The sequence below is a fragment of the Bos indicus genome, chromosome 10, assembly GCF_029378745.1.
Source record: "Bos indicus isolate NIAB-ARS_2022 breed Sahiwal x Tharparkar chromosome 10, NIAB-ARS_B.indTharparkar_mat_pri_1.0, whole genome shotgun sequence".
Classification (NCBI taxonomy): Eukaryota; Metazoa; Chordata; class Mammalia; order Artiodactyla; family Bovidae; genus Bos; species Bos indicus.
In genome coordinates, this window is record NC_091769.1 from 46,086,355 (window position 1) to 46,105,997 (window position 19,643).

Consider the following 19,643-nt stretch of genomic DNA (forward strand, 5'->3'; position numbering starts at 1 on the left):
AGAAATCTCAATCTAAGAGAATTTGAAGAGGAGAAACAAAAAGTAGAAACCAAGACAAAAATTGCGGAGATTCTGCTTTGGGATTGGAGAGTGGGAGTGAGGGATTTTGAAGACTTTCCTCCTTTTCCAGCTAGGAGTATATATTCACTGTTTCATTTATGAACCAGAAAGTGATTCCATTGATACTTAGGAACATTTGTATAAAAGAAAAGTAAAATCATGTTTTTTTTCCAAGGGACAATTAACATCATAAAGATGGTTCCAATGCTATCAATGTTTAACTCTGTGATAGTTCCAAACGTCCTCCTGAGGGCAAAAGTATCATTATCTCTACCCTCCTCATATTTCTGTCTACTTTACTCACTTAACTGGCCTTTGATATGAATAAAATCAATTTCAGTTTTAATGTTATTTTTCAGTTTTTAAATTATAAAGTTATGTAACTATTAAAATGTTACATTTTGTGTTTAAATACTTGTCATATTAGGAAATACAGCAGTGTTAATCACTCAGTTATGTCCAGCTCTTTGCAACCGCATAGACTATAGCCCACCGGGCTCCTCTGTCAATGGAATTCTCCAGGCAAGAATACTGGAATGGGTTCTGTTCCCTTCTCCAGAGGATCTTCCTGACCCAGGGATCAAACCCAGGTCTCCTTCATCACAGGCAGATTCTTTACCACTGAGCCACTGGGGAAGTCTTTATATTAGGAAATGGGTCTTGTCTTTATAAAAATGAATGATAATTCAGTTATATCATGGGTTAAATTAAATTGACTTTGGGTGTTAGCCCGGGAACCTATCATTTAGTGAAATGTTTTGTTTTTTAAATGGAAAATGAATTCTTAATGCCCAGTGTCTCATTGAAAAGTTAGGAACCACCTGAACAAATATAAATGTCAGTTGAGAAATTATTTATATAAGTATCAATATGTTTGATCTCCCTGAAATTATCCTTAAGTGATTGTTTTCCCTTAAGTCTACAAAAAGAAAAAAAAAAATCTTGGCTAGTCTCTTTCCCAATGATTCCATGTTTCTCAGTAAGAATATCAACCCATTTTGAACAAGAAAGTTCTTTGTCACATAAGACTGTGCTGCACATGTAGGGCCCTGCCTACCAAAATGCCAGAACTCCTTCTTGGAATGTTGTTCATGTAGTCACACCAAGAAAGGCGTACTACCCTGAATTGAGAAGCATTAAAAGACTACCTCTATAGCATCTACTTAAAATGGTTTGAAATATATCATTTCACACTCATTAAGTAAATATGGTAAGATTTTATTTGTAGCACCAAAATTTATTGGAATTGATAACTTGTGTAATTTTTTTTTTTTTAGATAAATGTATGAGTTGCCTATTAGAAGTAGCTCTTTCGGGAAATGAGGAACAGAAGCCTTTTGATTATAAATTGCGGCCTGAAATTGCTGTCTTTGTAGACTTGGCCTTGGGTTGTTCAAAAGAGCCTGCTCGAAGCCTTTGGATCAGCATGCAGGATTATGCTATTAGTAAAGGTAAAGTAAAGAGGATAAAGGGGATAAATATGTAGATTTCTCATAATACCAACTAATATATGTGTAATATATATAAATAGAAAATCACAGAAATAACAGTATTTCTTATATAAAAAGGAATTTTACAATTAGCATTTTAAAAACAGTTCTTATTCCTTTTTGTGGAAACCACCCTGTGTATTTTTATGTACATATATCCTGTTTGAAGACAATCCAGTGTGGAAAAATTGAGATTTTTTATAAAGAATAATAAATCCAGAGGCAGCATTTTACTGAAGGATTCCATGTGGTGTAAATGGATCTAATATAAGAGTTTGTTTAATGAATCTCTTCCCTTTGCAAGCCCTGGTTAAGAACTGAAATGATGTGTATGTAGATGTCTTGAGCTCTGCGTCTGGTCATTTTCCTCTTCTGTAAACTACTTTACTCTTTTAGAGTGCTGTTGAAGATACCAGTTTGAAATGAGGTATATTACTAAGTACAGCAGTAAAGTGTAATGAAAGTGTATAGTGGTATTTCAGTTTCTGTTGATTAATTGATTAATATAGTTGTTTTATGTACAGGTTTTTAAAGGATATACCTGACTACCTGTCAGCTCTCTTGCTTCCCCTCCGCTTTAAAAATATTTTATTTTTAAAAATTTTCTTGGCTGTACCACATAGCATGTGGGATCTTAGTTCCCCAACCAGGGATCAGACCTGAGCCACTTGCATTGGAAGCAAGGAGTCTTTACCACTGGACCGCTGGAGAAGTCCCTCACGCTTTCCCCCTTTAGCAATGTCTTGGATTTTTCAGAATACGTACCTAGTTATCTTTCTCCATGTTGTTTCTTTCATCTGCAATTCCCTGTTTCTTTTCTTCCTTCTGTGATAAAAATGGTAAAAGTAAATGCATGTTCACCTTTTATAATACTTTATATAATAAAAATGAGATATGTATCATTCAGATCTTTAAAACATCAGTGAGATGATATGTTTGAAAGTTGAATCTCATGCAGTCTGTCATTTATTTATTTACTCATTCTATTATATTGACTTTCACCAGTGGTAGAAAAGTATGATAGTGGAGGAGAAACAAAGCTTGTTTTCTAAGTCATATTTTCTGATATTCTCTTATTTCATCATTTTCTTGGAATGTGCAGTTAGGTATTCTTTTATATCATGTTGTCACTTGTTACTTTGCAGTGAGCACTTTTAAAAACAATGTAAACGTAAGAGGAATAAAAACTCTATGTCTCCATTGTTCATTTGCTTTTACACCATATATCTACACAAAGTCTAGGTATATAGCCTAGATTTTATACCTGAATAGTGGAAACATTTTGTAGAGCTTGGTATGAAATGACTATAACTTTAGTGAAGGTGTTTTAAAAGAACCTTTTAAACATTGCAAAGGAGGATGGTCCCTGCTAAATTTGAAACACTGCAAAGGATGTCACTTTAGTTTGCTTTTAAATTGAATATTAGGCTACTTGAAATAAGATCTTGTTTGGTTTTAAGTCATAGCAGTTTTCTAGAATAGCAAGCAATCCCTTGGAACAGATCTCTCAAAAACCTAATGTGGAAAATTTTGTATGTAATACAAACTGTTATTTTAAGATTCTCTAGCTGTAAGATTTTCTTAAAATCTGATGTGTTTATATTCATTTTTTCACCTGTAAAATAGGTAAGTCTGAACCTAAATTTTTACCTAAGCATCCAGAAAGGACTGGAAAGTCCATCTTTAAAACTTTTCTCTTAAGATAGGAGTTTTAAAAAGGAATTGAGAACAAGTGAAGATAACTTGGGGCTTAATATTTTCCAAGGGTGTTTTTTGCTTGGTTTTGTTTTTAAGTAACATGATAAATCTTTCAAATTAACAGAGTTTAGCAGACATTCTGGGAGTGGAGTAGACAGTAAACTCCCATATCCCCATTTGGAATCTACTGAATGTATCGCCTTTTTACAGTACCAGTGTGCTAACATGGAATAAAGAAAGCAGCTCACTAGTTCTCATCATCTAATGCTGTGATTTGGGTTTTCAATTGCATGTACTCATTTCTGTCCAAATGTTGTTTTATTTCTTACCCACCTAAATGTACATGTACTCATAGTGTCTATTGATACTTCAGTAACTTCAAATACCAGATATATACACACTTGACTAGTTTACTCAATATCTCTACTAGGATAACTAAAAGGTACTATTCAGAAACAGACACCTGATTACAGATATCCATCCTCCCAAAGGGCTGTTCTTCTCTTGGTAAAAGCCAACTGCATTCTAAATATATTATAGTCATCGTTGACTTCTCTGACGTTCACATCTGATCCATCAACAAATTCTTTCAACTTCTGTCTTCAAAATACATAAGAAATCTGACCTCTTCTTTCTACTCCCACTGCTACTACTTTGGTCTGAGCCACCATAATTTCTTACCTGAATTACTGTAATAATTGCTTCTGCTATTGCTGTACCTATAGTAAATTCTGTACTCAGCAGTTAGAGTGAGCCTTTTTTTTTTTTTTTCAATATAAGAGATTTATTACATAGTGATTCAGACCAACAGCTTTCTAGTTTACATGACTATAAACAAAGGATCACGGACCCCTCTGTTTCCAAACACTTCCCTTAATTCACACATTTCTTCATTCTTTATTATTCACTCAGAAGATAGTTTTTATTTTTTTATTTTAAAACACAGATCATATCATCTCATATCTCTTCAAAATTTTCTAATGATCCTTCCAATTTTCCTCAGAGTAAAACCAAGAGGACTTGAAATGGCATGTAAGGCCGTATGTGATCTGGTCTCAGACAGCTTTCTGATGTCTCCTACTACTCTTGTGCACCCATATTTTGCTCTAACTGTATTGGTCTCCTTTAACTCGCCTCAGAGCCTTGACATAGTTTTTTTGAAAGGATGATGTTTCTGTATGGCTTCTTCTCTACGTCATCTAGATCTCTCTTCTTGATTGTAGCCATATCTGAGACCTTCCCAAACCAATCTATAAAAAATAGTAAACTTACACAGTACAGTATTCCCTGTTCTCTTTACTATGCTTTAATTTTCTCCATAGCACTTATCTGTCATAATAATGTTTTTATTTACTGTCTCCTTATGCCCCTCTTGGCTTCCTTTGTGGCTCAGACAGTAAAGAATACTCCTGCAATGCAGGAGACTTGGCTTCAATCCCTGGATTGGGAAAATCCCCTGGAGGAGGGCATGGCAGCCCCCTCCAGTATTCTTGCCTGGAGGATCCCCATGGACAGAGGAGCCTGACGGGCTACAGTTCATAGCGTCACAAAGAATTGGACACGACTGAGTGACTAAGCACACACATGCCCCCCAACTGGAATATACGCTCTGTGAGATCCAGGACTTAGTTTTATTTACTACTGTACTTTTATTTCCAGTATGTGGGATGTAGTAGGTTCATTTGCTAAGTAATTGCTTAGAAAAATGATAAAATTCAGGTGTTGGGTTACGAAAGCTATTAAAATGACCTCTGAAATGTTTTCTCTGAAATGTCAGTGTATCATTTATTTTTCAGATTGGGACAGTGCAACTTTGAGTAATGAGTCACTCTTGGACACTGTGTCTAGATTTGTTCTTGCAGCTCTTCTGAAACACACAAATTTACTCAGTCAAGCATGTGGAGAAAGCCGGCAAGTAACTTAAAACTATCCTCAGACAAATATTTGCTCTCATGATATTGGAAATTAACTTTTCTATTTTGGTCCTTTATTTAGATATCAACCTGGTAAAAGCTTATCAGAAGTATACCGTTGTGTGTACAAAGTTCGAAGTCGTTTACTTGCTTGCAAGAACCTTGAACTTATTCAGACCAGGTCATCGTCAAGAGACAGATGGGTAAAGTTGGAAATCAGTTAATTTCTCTTATTTTTCTGCAAGCTATAAGAGATAGCTCCATGTTGGTTTATGTGAAGGGGAAAAAAATGTGCCTTAATTATTGCAGATGTTCAATAAATGTTGAATAGTTCTTTTTCTAGTGAAACAAATAGGATAAGTAGAAAATTGAGATTTATTTAGCCACTTATTTATCAAGTGTGATATGGCTTCTGAGAGTTTATATATTCTTAGGCCGTATAGGTAATAACAAATTGTCCAAATCATATGAAATATTATTCCTTTATTTTACATTGATCAGACAACATTTGAATTATCCTATTTGATTTGGGGTGCCATAACTTATGAGGGATATTAAACTACCTTAGATTGGTTAATCATCTTATATAAGAACTGGAAAATGTCGAAAATGTTTAGATTAGAAAATGAAAACAAAGGGGAGTCTCATGTTAGCCGCCTTAAAAATACTTAAAGGGCTTCATGCAGGAGAGGACATAAACATGTTCCCTGTTGTTCCAGAGGACACAGGTAGGACCAAAGGGTAACAACTGAGTGAAGAATGAATGTAAGGAAAAAAGCCTTCTAATGATTAGAGTTGCCTGCCACTGGAGGCAGGCTTTTATTAAGGATGTTCTAGAAGTAATTCTTACAACAAAATTGAAATGATTTCTGAAGTGCTTGATAATTCTGATAACATGATCCTATAATTATGAGTGTAGCCTAATACATATATATAATTATACATATAAATTTCTTTGAAACTTTCTTTGAAGCTTCATAACTCCATTATATAGATCTTAGATTTTAAAAACCAAACTTTATCTCTGCATTTGTATTATAGTATTCTTTTAGCATGCACTGATTTAATATTTGTGGATCTGATTATTTGTGAGTGACCTTGAAAGCCCATCAGAGAAGGCAATGGCACCCCACTCCAGTACTCTTGCCTGGAAAATCCCATGGGCAGAGGAGCCTGGTAGGCTGCAGTCCATGGGGTCGCTAAGAGTCAGACACGACTGAGCGACTTCACTTTCACTTTCACTTTGAAAGCCCATGAAATGTGTTAATCAGCCATTTTGTTGAAGCTCACATTTGAAACCTAGCATATTGTGAGGATACATGACTTATGTTTTGTGCGAGTCTGACTGACTGCTCAGTATCCCCATCTAACCATGAATCACACCTATAATAAGGACTCTTTTCTTTAGATGACTACTAGGTATCATAACCACCAAGGGGAATAACATTGTCCTTATCAGATTTCTAACTTTTGGTTTCTTCAAGGGCCAAGTGAGAAAATAATTAAAAAATAATACGTTTATATAACTGAAATTTGCTAAGAGAGTATAACTTAAATATTTTCACCAATAAAAGGTTAAAAAGCACTGTTTTTTTTAAATTAGAATTATTAAACATTCATACAGAGTAGCAATAACATAGACAACTTGAGGGAGACTGAATAGAATTAAATTTCATGTTCTTTAATTACCTTTTATGCTTATTGTCGTACTCAGGTCATTTTAATTTAGCAGTTTACAGCAGAACAATCAAAATGTTGAGGAAGAGAGCTTAGTGAGTTGTCTCTGTACATTCTTTCTAATCTCTTCAGATTTATCCAGTATATCTTTTGTGTTTTTGTGGTAAAATTTGTAAGTTCTTATTGCTGTTAACATTATTTTTCATGATAAAGAATCAAGGTTTTAATGATTTTTTCAAAATTAAAATATATATATTTAGTGTAGCTCTGATTATTTCTTTAAGATCTCGGAAAACCAAGACTCCGCAGATGTTGATCCTCAGGAGCATTCGTTTACCCGGACCATTGATGAAGAAGCTGAAATGGAAGAACAGGCTGAGCGAGATCGGGAAGAAGGACATCCAGAGCCAGAGGATGAGGAGGAAGAACGAGAACACGAAGTGATGACAGCTGGCAGTGAGTACACCCTTTGCTTTACAGATACACACTGTGGCATTCTTTTTGGTAGGGAAACTGACTACAGAAGAGAGAGGCAAACATTTCTTTACAGTTTTTCTAAAAGGATCCTATATTCTCTTGATGATCTGGTTAGCTAATGTTTCAGCTCTTAAAACTGTGTTAGTTCCATTCAAGCTATTGGATTGGGGGTTTGGGGCTGAAAAGCTGTATATGCAGGCTTTTGGAAATAGTACCTGTTTCACTAAGTTTCATTCATGAAGTGATGCCCATGAGTCATTGAATCAGATCAGATCAGATCAGTCGCTCAGTTGTGTCCAGAGACTAGGGTCGTGTCCATTGAATAGGGTCATTCAAAGTATGTTCTCTAGGGGTACCAAATTGTCCATTCGCCTGACTGACTTCTAAGTGGTGAGGAGGAGAGAGACCATACGCAGAACTTTTTAAATTATAAACTTCACCCACTGACTATACTGCTGTTTTCAGTAGAAAGCAAGAGATAATATTGTTGGTTGAGAATATTACATGAGAATATTATTGGCTGGTGAATGACATTTTTCATGGTTTTATATTATAAGGCTACAGGTAGTTTTAAAATGTAATCATTTAAATGTTTAAAGAGAAATCCCAAAACTTTTAAATATTTGTTAGTATTTTTTGAGTGATTTGGCTATGTCAAGTTAAAGTATATATTCAGTTTCGTAGCCTAAAACATGGCCATCTCTGCATTTGGTGTTGAGGTTGTCTCTATTCTTCAGTTTGACACTTAATTTGTTACCGGTTTATTTGTGTTTTGCATATTTCTAAAAATGATTTTGAGATAGCTCAAAACAAGGCCAAAGCCTATTAAAACAAGAAAAAATATAAGGTCCAAATGGAGAAGAGGGAATTAGAGATGAAGAATAGGAGGATAATTATAATTATATACAATATAGTTTTGAGGGGTGCCTTACCACGTGGCCAGGGATTGAACCTGGGTCCCGGCAGTGAGAGTGATGCTGAGTCCTAACCACTGGACCACCGGGGAATTCCCAGAGAACAGTTATAGTTTTAAAACCTAGGCTGAGGGAACATTTTTGGATGAGCTTAAGGTTGGACGTAAGTTTGAGTGAACTCCGGGAGTTGGTGATGGACAGGGAGGCCTGGCGTGCTACGATTCATGGGGTCACAGAGTCAGACACTACTGAGTGACTGAACTGAACTGAACTGAAGGTTTAGTTTAGAAATTCCTGAAAGCAAAGACTAAAGGGGAAAAGCACAGTAACAAAATATAACTTCAATTACTGTGTAATAAAGCATTATAGTTAACCAGAGTGTAATAATTTTTAAACTAAATACCATTTTTGAGTATCAATTATATGCTGGTCTTTGGGTCAAATGCTTCACATAGATTAACTCATAATCCTCTCAGTCTTATCAGATGATTTCTAGTATTACCTTGTTCTAAAGATGGACAAACTCAGGTTTAAGGAGGGAAAATTATGTGCCTAGGGCCACAAGTAGTAGCAGCTGAAATTAGAACCAAGTCTGCCCAGAATTCCAGTGACAATTCTCTTTATTACTTTAACTGGTTTCCAGCTCTGGACTGTTAGTTCATTGGTTTGTTTTTCTTAGAAATAAGGGACTTTCAATAGCATAATGAATATATTATCATAATATCTTGAAATATACAGATCTATTTTAAAGTTTTTATTTCCATATTTGGAGAAGGAAATAGCAAACGTCTTGCCTGGGAAAACTCATGGACAGAGGAGCCTGATGGGCTATAGTCCTTGGGGTTGCAAGACTCAGACATTACTTAGTGACTAAACCACCACTACCACCACTTCCATATTAATAGATGACCCTAGTATTTTACTAACTTTTTTGCCTAGTTTCTCTGTTAAAAATACCACCTTCACTCAAATTTGAGCAAAATATTCTTTTCCTCTTGTGAAATATCTACCACTGCATCAGAACCTTGTTAAACCCACTGACTTTTTACACTTGTAAATTGGGGAGGGCTGGCATTAGATGGACATTTAGTAGAATCCAGTTCTGTTTCAGCAAAGACCTTTAATGGTTGTGCTTATTTAATATGTTCAAAATACAACAATGTGTAGATGTTAGGAATTATATGGACTTTGGAAGGGGAAAAAGAGCTTTTCATTTAAACTAATGCAACTTAAACTTTGTCTTTTTCTCTTGTATCCTGACAATTTTCAAACCAAGGTTGTGAACATTTCAGAAATGGGCAGTTATTTTTATCTAACCCAGTGGTTCTCAAACTATGATGGCCTTCAAAATCAGCTGGAGGGCTTGTTCAAACACAGATTGCTGGCTCCGTGCCTAGAGCTTCTGATTTAGACAGTCTGAGTGAGGCACAGTATTTTTCATTTCTAGCAAGTGCCTGGATGATGTTGATGCTGCTCTTCTGGAACCACACTTTGCAAACTACTGATCAAACTCATAAGAGTAGAAATAGAATCAACCAAATCTAAATTCTATAAAGGCATGAGTATTTCCTATTGTAATTTTTATAAGTTTAGTATTATACATATATTTTCGGTAAAATTTTTACTTAGATGCTGTATTTAATGTCTAAAAGATAATTTTCCCTCTTTCAGTAAGTTTTTGGTCCAAACTTTTTGACTATTTTTATTGTTATTTTCTTTGCTCTTCTCTCCCCATGTGTTAAGACCTTGTTTTTGTGTTGCATGTTACAGAAATCTTTCAGTGTTTCCTCTCAGCCCGTGAAGTAGCTCGTAGCCGAGATCGAGATAGAATGAACAGTGGGGCAGGGTCTGGGGCTCGAGCTGATGATCCACCTCCTCAGGCTCAGCAAGAGCGAAGGGTGAGCACAGACCTTCCTGAGGGTCAGGATGTGTACACTGCTGCCTGCAACTCCGTGATCCATCGATGTGCCCTGTTAATATTAGGAGTAAGTCCTGTGATTGAGGAGCTTCAGAAGCGAAGGGAAGAAGGACAGTTGCAGCAGCCTTCCACAAGTACCTCTGAAGGGGGTGGACTTATGACCAGGTGGGACTGAGTAGAAACTTAAAACATTTCTTCTCCCTTTGTTTCTGTATGCATTGAAATGATTTATTCTGAGGTTAACACAGACATGGAGGAGGAAATACAAATTGACAGATGAATTTAATGTATAGAGTGATCCTAGTTCAACCTGGAGTATAAATTTCTGATTAAATGAGACAGCACAGTTTTTCATACATATAAGCAATAGTAGTTGAGAAACATGAAAATATTTGCATATCTCTGTAATTGATTAAGTAGACTTTGTACTTAGACCTAACTGAGAGCCAGGATTTTCCATCAGCAGTCATAATTACTCTTCACTGTGTGTGTGTTTTATCTCTATGCTGCTAGTTCCATTCAATTTTATGTTCACTAACAGTCCCAAATCGAAAAACTTTTCTTTGTGCATGTGAGACAGGAGTGAAAGTCTTACTGCAGAGAGCCGGCTAGTCCACGCAAGTCCAAATTATAGACTGATCAAATCGAGGAGTGAATCTGATTTGTCTCAGCCTGAATCAGATGAAGAGGGTTACGCACTGGTAGGTATACCTAGATTCAGTAAAGGATTTTTGTATAAATACATAAGAGTTTGGTTAGAGTAAGTAATATACATTTGTTTTAGACAAAAATGTTTTTTTAAAAAGAACTTTTAAGAGAAATGAGATAACTTTATTGCATAGGTATTTATCACCTGTATGTTAGTGACTCTCAGATTACTTTCTTTAGCCCTGACTTCCTCCTAAACTCAAAGTTTGTGTATCTCACTCCCTGATGGACATTCTACCTGAACATGTCAGGTGACCACAATCTTAACCTATCCAAAAATAAACTCGTTTTTCTCCCAAACCTGTTCTTTCCCATCCAGTATCTTAGTATTAACTCCCCAGGCTGGAAACATAAGTTCATTCTTGCCTCTGCTGCTGCTGCTAAGTAGCTTCAGTCATGTCTGACTCTATGTGACCCCATAGACGGCAGCCCACCAGGCTCCCCCATCCCTGGGATTCTCCAGGCAAGAACACTGGAGTGGGTTGCCATTTCCTTCTCCAATGCGTGAAAGTGAAGTCGCTCAGTCGTGTCCGACTCCTAGCGACCCCATGGACTGCAGCTTACCAGGCTCCTCCGTCCATGGAATTTTCCAGGCAAGAGCAGGGGAGTGGGTTGCCGTTGCCTTCTCCGCATCCTTGCCTCTACTTTTTCTTGTTTCCTGGTCCTCCTCACTCTGCATAGTCCAATTAGTCCGACCTTGAAAATTTTACTCCTAATACCTTTCTAATATGTCCTGTCCATCCTTCCTGCCACTGTTCTGTCTCAAATTTTTCTTCTCTTTTGCCTGGCCTAGTACAAAACCTTCAAACTGGTTCCCTCTCTTGTCTTACACCTGTCTTCAACATTTCCCTAGAATAATATTCCTGAAATACAAATCTGTTTTTACCTCCTCTACTTAAAATCTTTCAGTAGCTCTCAGTTACCTATCAAAAAAGCCTCAGGATCTGGATTGCAGGCATTTAAGGTAAAAATCAAAGAAATGAGATGCTGATCTATATAAGAAGTAGGAAGTAATGTGTGCTGTAGTGTGATGGGTTAAATAAATTACAGAATGAGAACAGTCTGATAGCTTCTATTTGGGTAGCTTTGGACTTGGAATTGATAGCTAGATTTTCATTTTGACTGTTCCTGTGCCTTTTATGTGAATCTGTATGTGCTACTTTACCTCTCTGGGCCTTAGTGTCTCATTGTGTGATACGAGGATAGTAGTGCCTGTTGTGTATGTGGTCATGTGTTAGACTTGACTACTGTTTTAGACTTGGCTACTGACCCTGATTCTACTGCTGAAGAGCTTTTTTTTTTTTAACATTTTTTTGGAGAATAATTGCTTAACAATGTTGTGTTGGTTTCTGCCTTACAACAATGTGAATTAGCCATAAGTATATATATATATATGCTGCTAAGTCGCTTCAGTCGTGTCCGACTCTGTGCGACCCCATTGATGGCAGCCCACCAGGCTTCCCCATCCCTGGGATTCTCCAGGCAAGAACACTGGAGTGGGTTGCCATTTCCTTCTCCAGTGCATGAAAGTGAAAAGTGAAAGTGAAGTCACTCAGTCGTGTCCGACTCTAGCGACCCCATCGACTGCAGCCTACCAGGCTCCTCCGTCCATGGGATTTTCTAGGCAAAAGTACTGGAGTGGGGTGCCATTGCCTTCTCCAATATAAATAAATAAATAAATAAATATCCCCTCTTGAGCTTCCTTCCCTCCTACTCCCCACCTTTTATCCTATCCCTCTAGGGGGATAGGATAGCACAAAACACAGGCTGAGTTCCCCAGTGACTTCCCACTAGCTGTCTGTTTTATACTTGGTGATGTATATATATTTCAATGCTACTCTCTCAATTCATTCCACCCTCTCTTTCCCCCTGCTGTGCCTACAAGTTCATTCTTTAGATCTGCATCTCTATTTCTGCCCTACAAATAGGTACATCAGTACCATTTTTCTAGGTCCATATATATGCATTAATATATGATATTTATTTTTCACTATCTGATTTACTTCACTCTGTCTAACAGGCTCTAGGTTCATCTACCCCAGTTCAACTGACTCAAATTCGTTCCTTTCTATGGCTGAGTAATATTCCACTGTATACATGTACCACATCTTTATCTATTCATCTGTCGATGGACATCTAGGTTGCTTCCATGTCCTGGCCATTGTGAATAGTGCTGCAGTGAACACTGGGGTACATGTGTCTTTTTGAATTGTGGGTTTCTCAAGCAAACCCAGTAGTGGGTTTGCTTGGTCATATGGTAGATTCATTCCTAGTTTTTAAAGGAATCTCCATGCTATTCCCCATAGTGGCTGTATCAGTTTACATTCCCACCAACAGTACTAGGGTTCCATTTTCTCCACATCCTCTCCAACATTTATTTTTTGATGATGGCCATTCTGACCAGTGTGAGGTGATACCTCACTGTAGTTTTGGTTGGCATTTCTTTAATAAGGAGCGATGTTGAGCATCTTTTCAAGTGTTTGTTGACCATTTGTATATCTCCTTTGGAGAAATGTCTGTTTAAATCTTCTTCCTGTTTTTTATTGGGTTATGTGCTTTTCTGATATTGAACTGCATGAGCTGCTTGAATATTTTGGAGATTAATCCTTTTTCAGTTGCTTTATTTGCAATTATTTTCTCTTATTATGAAGGTTGTCTTTTCATCTTATTTATAATTTCCTTTGCTGTGCAAAAGCTTTTAAGTTTAATTAGGTCCCATTTGATTATTTTTGTTTTTATTTCCATTTACTCTAGGAGGTGGGTCAAAGAGGCTCTTGCTGTGCTTTATGTCAAGGAGTGTTCTGCCTGTGTTTTCCTTCAAGAGTTTTATAGTTTCTAGCCTGTAGTTTTTGGATTGATTAATGCAGTCCATTTTTAGCTCTGAAATTCCTCTCTTGTGTGAACAGAGAAAATAGATGTGAAAGTGTTTTTGAGAAGTATGGAATGCTACATAAATATGAAGCTATTGTTTAAAAGAAACTTCTAAGTGTGAAAGATTCCTCCTCTAGGAAGGTTTAACAGTGTCTTCAAGCAAGTTTCATTGTATGTTTTTGTTTGTTCTTCCTCCTTTTCTTCTTCATTCCCATTAGTATCTCTGTGTCCTGATTTCACATTCTCAGTCTTACCATCTACTGAGAATTCCTTTCTGTCCTTTTGATTTTCCAAGTTGATCAGTCTCTTTATTTATTCTCCTAACTGTGACAATTCTCAGAACTTCCAGTGACTTATAGGGATCTGTACCATTCTACAATCCTGGTCTCACTCCTTTCTGGTCTCCTCTGCTGCTCCTCTCCTCCTTGATGACCCTCCTTCTTGCCACACTGACCTCTTGGGTTTTGCGTGAACATACCACACAGCTTCCCCATAGGACCTTTACATGGCCGTTTTTTCTAATTGTAATACTGTTGTCTGCAGGCAGATGCCCTTATTTCAACCCTTTGTTCCAATGTTACTCTTTTGGTGATGCCTACCCTGACCACTCTATTTGAAACTCCAGTTTGCTCTCCTTTTCAGATGTTCACTCATTGTCCACTTTGCCTTGTTCTGTCCCTCCCACTCTACCCCCACAGTGAAAATGAAAGTCACTCAGTTGTGTCCGACTCTTTGTGACCCCATGGACTATACAGTCTATGGAATTCTCCAGGCCAGAATACTGGAGTGGGTAGCCTTTCCCTTCTCCAGGGGATCTTCCCATACCAGGGATTGACCCAGGGTCTCTGGCATTGCAGGTGGATCCTTTACCAACTGAGCTAGCTATCAGGGAAGCTGATATCCAGGTCTCCTGCATTTTCTGCATTGCAGGTGGATTCTTTACCAGCTGAGCCACAAAGGAAGCCCAGGAATACTGGAATGGGGAGCCTATCCCTTCTCCAGCAGCTCTTCCTGACCCAGGGTCTCCTGCATTGCAGATGGATTCTTTACCAACTGAGCTATCAGGGAAGCTGATACCCGTCCCCCGCCGAGTACCTAGCATTATTTAGTTGCTGTATTTATCAGTTTCTCTTACCTACACTAGAATATAAGTTCCCTGAGGACAGAAATGTTTGCTGATTTTTTCATGGCTGTATCTCAAGTACCTGTAGTGCTTGGCACACAGTAGATAGTCATTAAATATTTTTTTAAAAAATGAATATTTGATCTATTTTGGTAAAATTTCTGTGCCTATTTGTTCTTTCAGCTCTTTAATTTAGGCCCTTGTTACCTTTGCCTGAAATGGGTAGTTTTCAAACTGATCTCCCTGCCTTTTCCAGTCCCTCTCCTTCGATATTGCTGCCAGAGCTGGAGCTCTTAAAAACACCCAAAACAAGAACACACTTCAACAGCAGAACACCTGCTGGTCATGCTACTTTCTTATTCATGCTGCCTTCTTATTTAAAAAAAAAAAAACAAAAAACCAAAAAAACTCAGTGACTGCCCAGAAATCAAAGATTCTGGAAAATGTTACCTGCCTGCTTTTGAAGCACGTTTCCTTGCAGTAACCTGCAATTTTGCCATAGCATAGTAGTCCATCCGCCAGACCCCAAACATACCTTTTGGGCCTCTGCTCGATGATTGTTTGCCTTAAATGTCCTTTTCCTTTGTTGATGAAGTCTTGCCTTTCTTCTAAGGACTGGTTAAAATGTCACCTCTTCCAAAAGTTTACCTAAGATTACTCAACAGTGACTTTGTTGTTTCCCTGGCAGTTTGTTAGTAGCTCTAATAAACCACTAATGATTTGTCTCATGTTGGACTTACTTAATTTTTAAAAAATTTTATTTATTAATTTTTAAATTTTTGGCTGCACTGGAACTCTGTTGCTGCTTGTGAACTTTCTCTAGTTGTTGGATTTACTTATATATTATTAGTATTTCTTTCCAGTAGACCTCTTCAGAGTTCTAGAGTTCCTTTTTTAGCGCCCCTCATATTTCCAACATTGTGCTTTGCACATTGTAAATAATTGACAATTATTTCAACTGATATGAAAAGGTAAAAAATGAGAGTTAAAGTGGCATACTTTTTGGAAATAAACAATGAAATCTGATTTAATCACAAAACTGTTTATTTTGATCTGGGGCCTGACACTTTTAGCTTTCTGAGCTCCAGCATTTTTATCTTTGAGATGGGGAATATCTCTGCCTGTTATGCTTGCCTCCCTGGGTTGTTGTGAAAAACAAGTTTAGGAATACAATTTAAACTGAAAATGCTGAAAGTTATGTTTTCACAACATAATAGGAAGACGAATAAATGGAGGTGGGTTGAACTTAGGTCTAACTGCCAAGTCTGGTTTCTATAGTTTAAAAAAAATTAATAAACATAATTTTAAAAAAGATAGACTTTTGATCATCTTTTATGGAATATTTAGAGAGATAGTGTCATAAGAAGTGGAAAAATCAAGAACTAGAGAGAGCAAATTCTCTTGTTGATGAGGAGACCTAGGCTGAGCCTTCAGTTTTGAGCCTCACATAGACAAAGAGGACCAAGCCATGGGGGCAATGTGAAATTTTCCAGCTGAAATATGTTACCCTTCTGTCTGAGTTCATTTAGGATTATCATTCATATCTTTAACATCTAGTAGTACTTATTTATCCTGAATTGTTAATGAATGAAATGCTTTCTTAAAATAACTGAAGTTAATCAGCTTAATGCTAAACCTGTGTTTTAATCTTCTTTTATAAAGAGTTTTATGTGATATATTATCTGTTTCTCTTGTTTTAGTAAACAGAGAAACCTAAGTCAACAGTTACACAGTTAAACCCAAGTTTAACTGTTTGATTGGCAAATGTTGTACTTACCATCATTTCTTACTATACTCTCCTAATCTACCTCCCTCATTTCCCTACCCACTTCTTTCACAAAAAAATGGATTTACCATTCAAAAGTAAATACTATTTATAAAAGTATAAGAGAATGAATTAGGACTAGAAGAAGCTGAGAGAGGAAAATAAAGTCCTGAGTAAGATTTGCATACCTCCTCATGTATCCTGTAATGTTCTCCTAGATATGGGCCACTGAATAGGAAAAATATGAGTTGCATGGTTCACAATGACTAAAAGATAAAAACAAAAAGTAAAAAGTTTTTATTTTCGAGAAAAACTGAGATATTTCTGGTTCTGAGGCCTGAGATAAATTTCTTCAGTAATCCCTAATGGCAAAGGTACTGTTTGATAAAAATGTTACATTGCATGACATGGTAATATTTTCAGGTATCATGACAACTCTTTGTTGTTTTTTCCAGCACCAAATGGCCTGGTAGCATGCTTATTTCTGGTGTGTGTGTGTGTGTAAAACAAAATGTATTTATCCACAATGTGGGTTACCAGGAAAAGATTTTCCAAATAACGTTTCCTAAATAGATCTGTTTTGTCACTTCTGCAGGCTTTCTTCTTTGCCACCAACTTTTTTATTGTGTGATAGAGTGCAGTTGAAATTGCTGAGATCCTAATGTCATATCTGTGCATAAATATAAGTTATGGGTTTATACAGACAACCAATATATGGTTGTCTTTACATAAGAGAGAGTAGATAGTTGTCACCAGTGCCTCCTCAACACACGCACACAGAAATATACTTCTGTTCTTCCTAAAAGCCTGCACTGTTTTATTAAGCTGACTGCAGTTTCACCAATTTGAGATTTCTTTATTTTAACAGGTTTTAAAAAACCTGTTAAAATACAACTAGAAGGCTTAGGACTGTCTTAGTCTTCTGTTAGTGTGGATTTATAAGATTCTCTTCTTCTGTACACCTAGCCAAGGCTAATAATTTTAGAACCAATAGAAAGTGAAGGTAGAACAAGTAGTAATTTTGGAAAATGAGACTTTGCTACAGGGGCTTTAGGCATCTTGAGGGTATTAATAAGAGATCATACTGTGTTTGGAAGATAAAAGACAACGATTTCAAAGAGGAAACGGTGATGACAAAGAAAAAGTTCTGCTACTTTACACTGTTAATTAATGTGCACATTGATTTTGTGTATTAGTTTCTCAGAGTCATGTGCCTGAGCTTTCTTGAGCTGTTTTCACTGGGTTTTTAGAGACTTGTTTTCTTAGCCTGAGTTGACTGGTGAATAAGTAGCACATTGCAATAATTATATAGATTATTTTTTATTCTAGTACTCTCAAGTCTTAATCTTGAAATTATTTTCACAATTAAATTTTATTATTTGTTTTTAACTTAACAGAGTGGAAGACGAAATGTTGATTTGGATTTGGCATCATCTCATAGAAAGAGAGGTGAGGATTAAATATTAAATGTATGATTAAATTAAGTAGCTCTTTTTATATCTGATGTATTTAGATCTGAATGTCATTGAAGGATTATTGTAAAAAAATTAGAAACATTTTGTCAGAAAAGTTAAGAGGGAGATCATTTTCTTGAAAATAATACTCTTAAAAGTCTGGGAATGTATAGGAGTTAAAAATCAGTTCTGTTTCTCATTTGTCGTGTTTTGACCTTTTTAAAATTTTGTGGATTCTGGAAGCAGTACTTTATATTGTGGAGGAGTTATTGACATAATTTTCTATACTTTAGCTCACTGGTATAGTTCCTGTAGTTCAGATGGTGTTACAGGAAGAGCTCTTTACCTCACTCACCTTTCATACACATATATACACTTTTAAACTGAGAGTTTCTAATTTTTTTTCCTGTTTACCTCTCAAGATAAAACATGTAAGAAATAAACAGGTGATTTCTAAAAATGAAATTTTCCCATGAGGAGCAATTTTAGAGTGTTATCAAGAGTTAAATTTATTTGTTAAAAGCTGTATCAAAAAAAAAAAAAGCTGTATCTTAATGAATAATATAGTTAACTCTTGTTTATATGTACCAATAGATGGAAAGAACAGTTTTAGATAATACAAATCCAAGGTAACTAAAAACTCACCGAGTATTATTCTTTATTAATTTGCATTTGTAATTAAACCCATTTATTCTGTGGTTGTGAAAATGTGAAGTGTTAGAAGTTGCTGCTAGTGGCAATTTCCTAAGAGCTGGTGGGAAAACTTTTTTCCTCCTGATATTAAATCTTTTATATTTCAGAATTGAACCCTTCTCTCGATAGCTTCCTTGGCAGGATGTTAGGTTTACCTACAGGGAAAAAAAGTGAGAAGGGAAAACTGAGAAATTAGAGGAAGCAATGCACACACAGTTTTTTCATTTTTGTGTTTGTAACTTAGAAGAAATGTTGGTATTTATACTTAGAATACTAAGAATGATTTTTTTGAACTATTAGGAGTTATGAGGACTAGAGCTGGTACTTTTAGTACTATAACATATCAAAGCTGCTGGGTTCCAAAAATACTATAGAGTATATGTGATATCAAAGAAATGTCGTATGTAATGTGTATTTTATTTGTTTTCTAATTCTTTGAAAATTGGCAGTTCATGTGCCATAATTAGCCAGAAGTATCATTTTCTTTAACCACTTGAGTTAGGAATTAAATTTTTGGAACATTTTTACCTTCCTAATTTTGGTTAGCTCAGGTGAAAGTTGTTGCTTTGATTTTTATGTTATATTAATAAAAAGACGGCTTCAAACTCATTGAGTAGCATAAGGGATCCAACCTGTCATATTAAGAGCTTCCTACTATACTGGTATACTCATAAGTGTTATTCCATTGGCTAAAATTACTTTTCTCTCATATTTATTATGCTTATGAAAATATAAATTTGAGATTCAGTTTATGATAACTATGTCAGCATGTAGCAGCAGCAGTCAGCATGTAGCAGAGTAATTTTTGGAATAAAACAAAAAGTGTTATTTTTAGCTTTGAATTAAGAATAACCTAGAATTCAAGTGTAAATTACTTAGAAA

General features: G+C 36.2%; 1 protein-coding gene across 14 annotated transcripts in view; it reads left to right on the forward strand.

Moving 5' to 3' along the window:
- The window catches only part of HERC1 (HECT and RLD domain containing E3 ubiquitin protein ligase family member 1), a 228,712-nt gene that overhangs the window by 107,708 nt on the left and 101,361 nt on the right, over positions 1-19,643 (forward strand). For 12 of the 14 annotated variants that reach the window (XM_070797433.1, XM_070797430.1, XM_070797428.1 and 9 more), the window contains 7 exons: positions 1,338-1,511; positions 5,045-5,159; positions 5,244-5,364; positions 7,123-7,294; positions 9,973-10,312; positions 10,728-10,848; positions 18,012-18,063. In XM_070797433.1, coding sequence (XP_070653534.1) covers positions 1,338-1,511; positions 5,045-5,159; positions 5,244-5,364; positions 7,123-7,294; positions 9,973-10,312; positions 10,728-10,848; positions 18,012-18,063 — 1,095 coding nt within the window. The remainder of the gene's footprint in view (positions 1-1,337; positions 1,512-5,044; positions 5,160-5,243; positions 5,365-7,122; positions 7,295-9,972; positions 10,313-10,727; positions 10,849-18,011; positions 18,064-19,643) is intronic. The other 2 variants (XM_070797440.1, XM_070797442.1) reach the window with 1 other exon arrangement.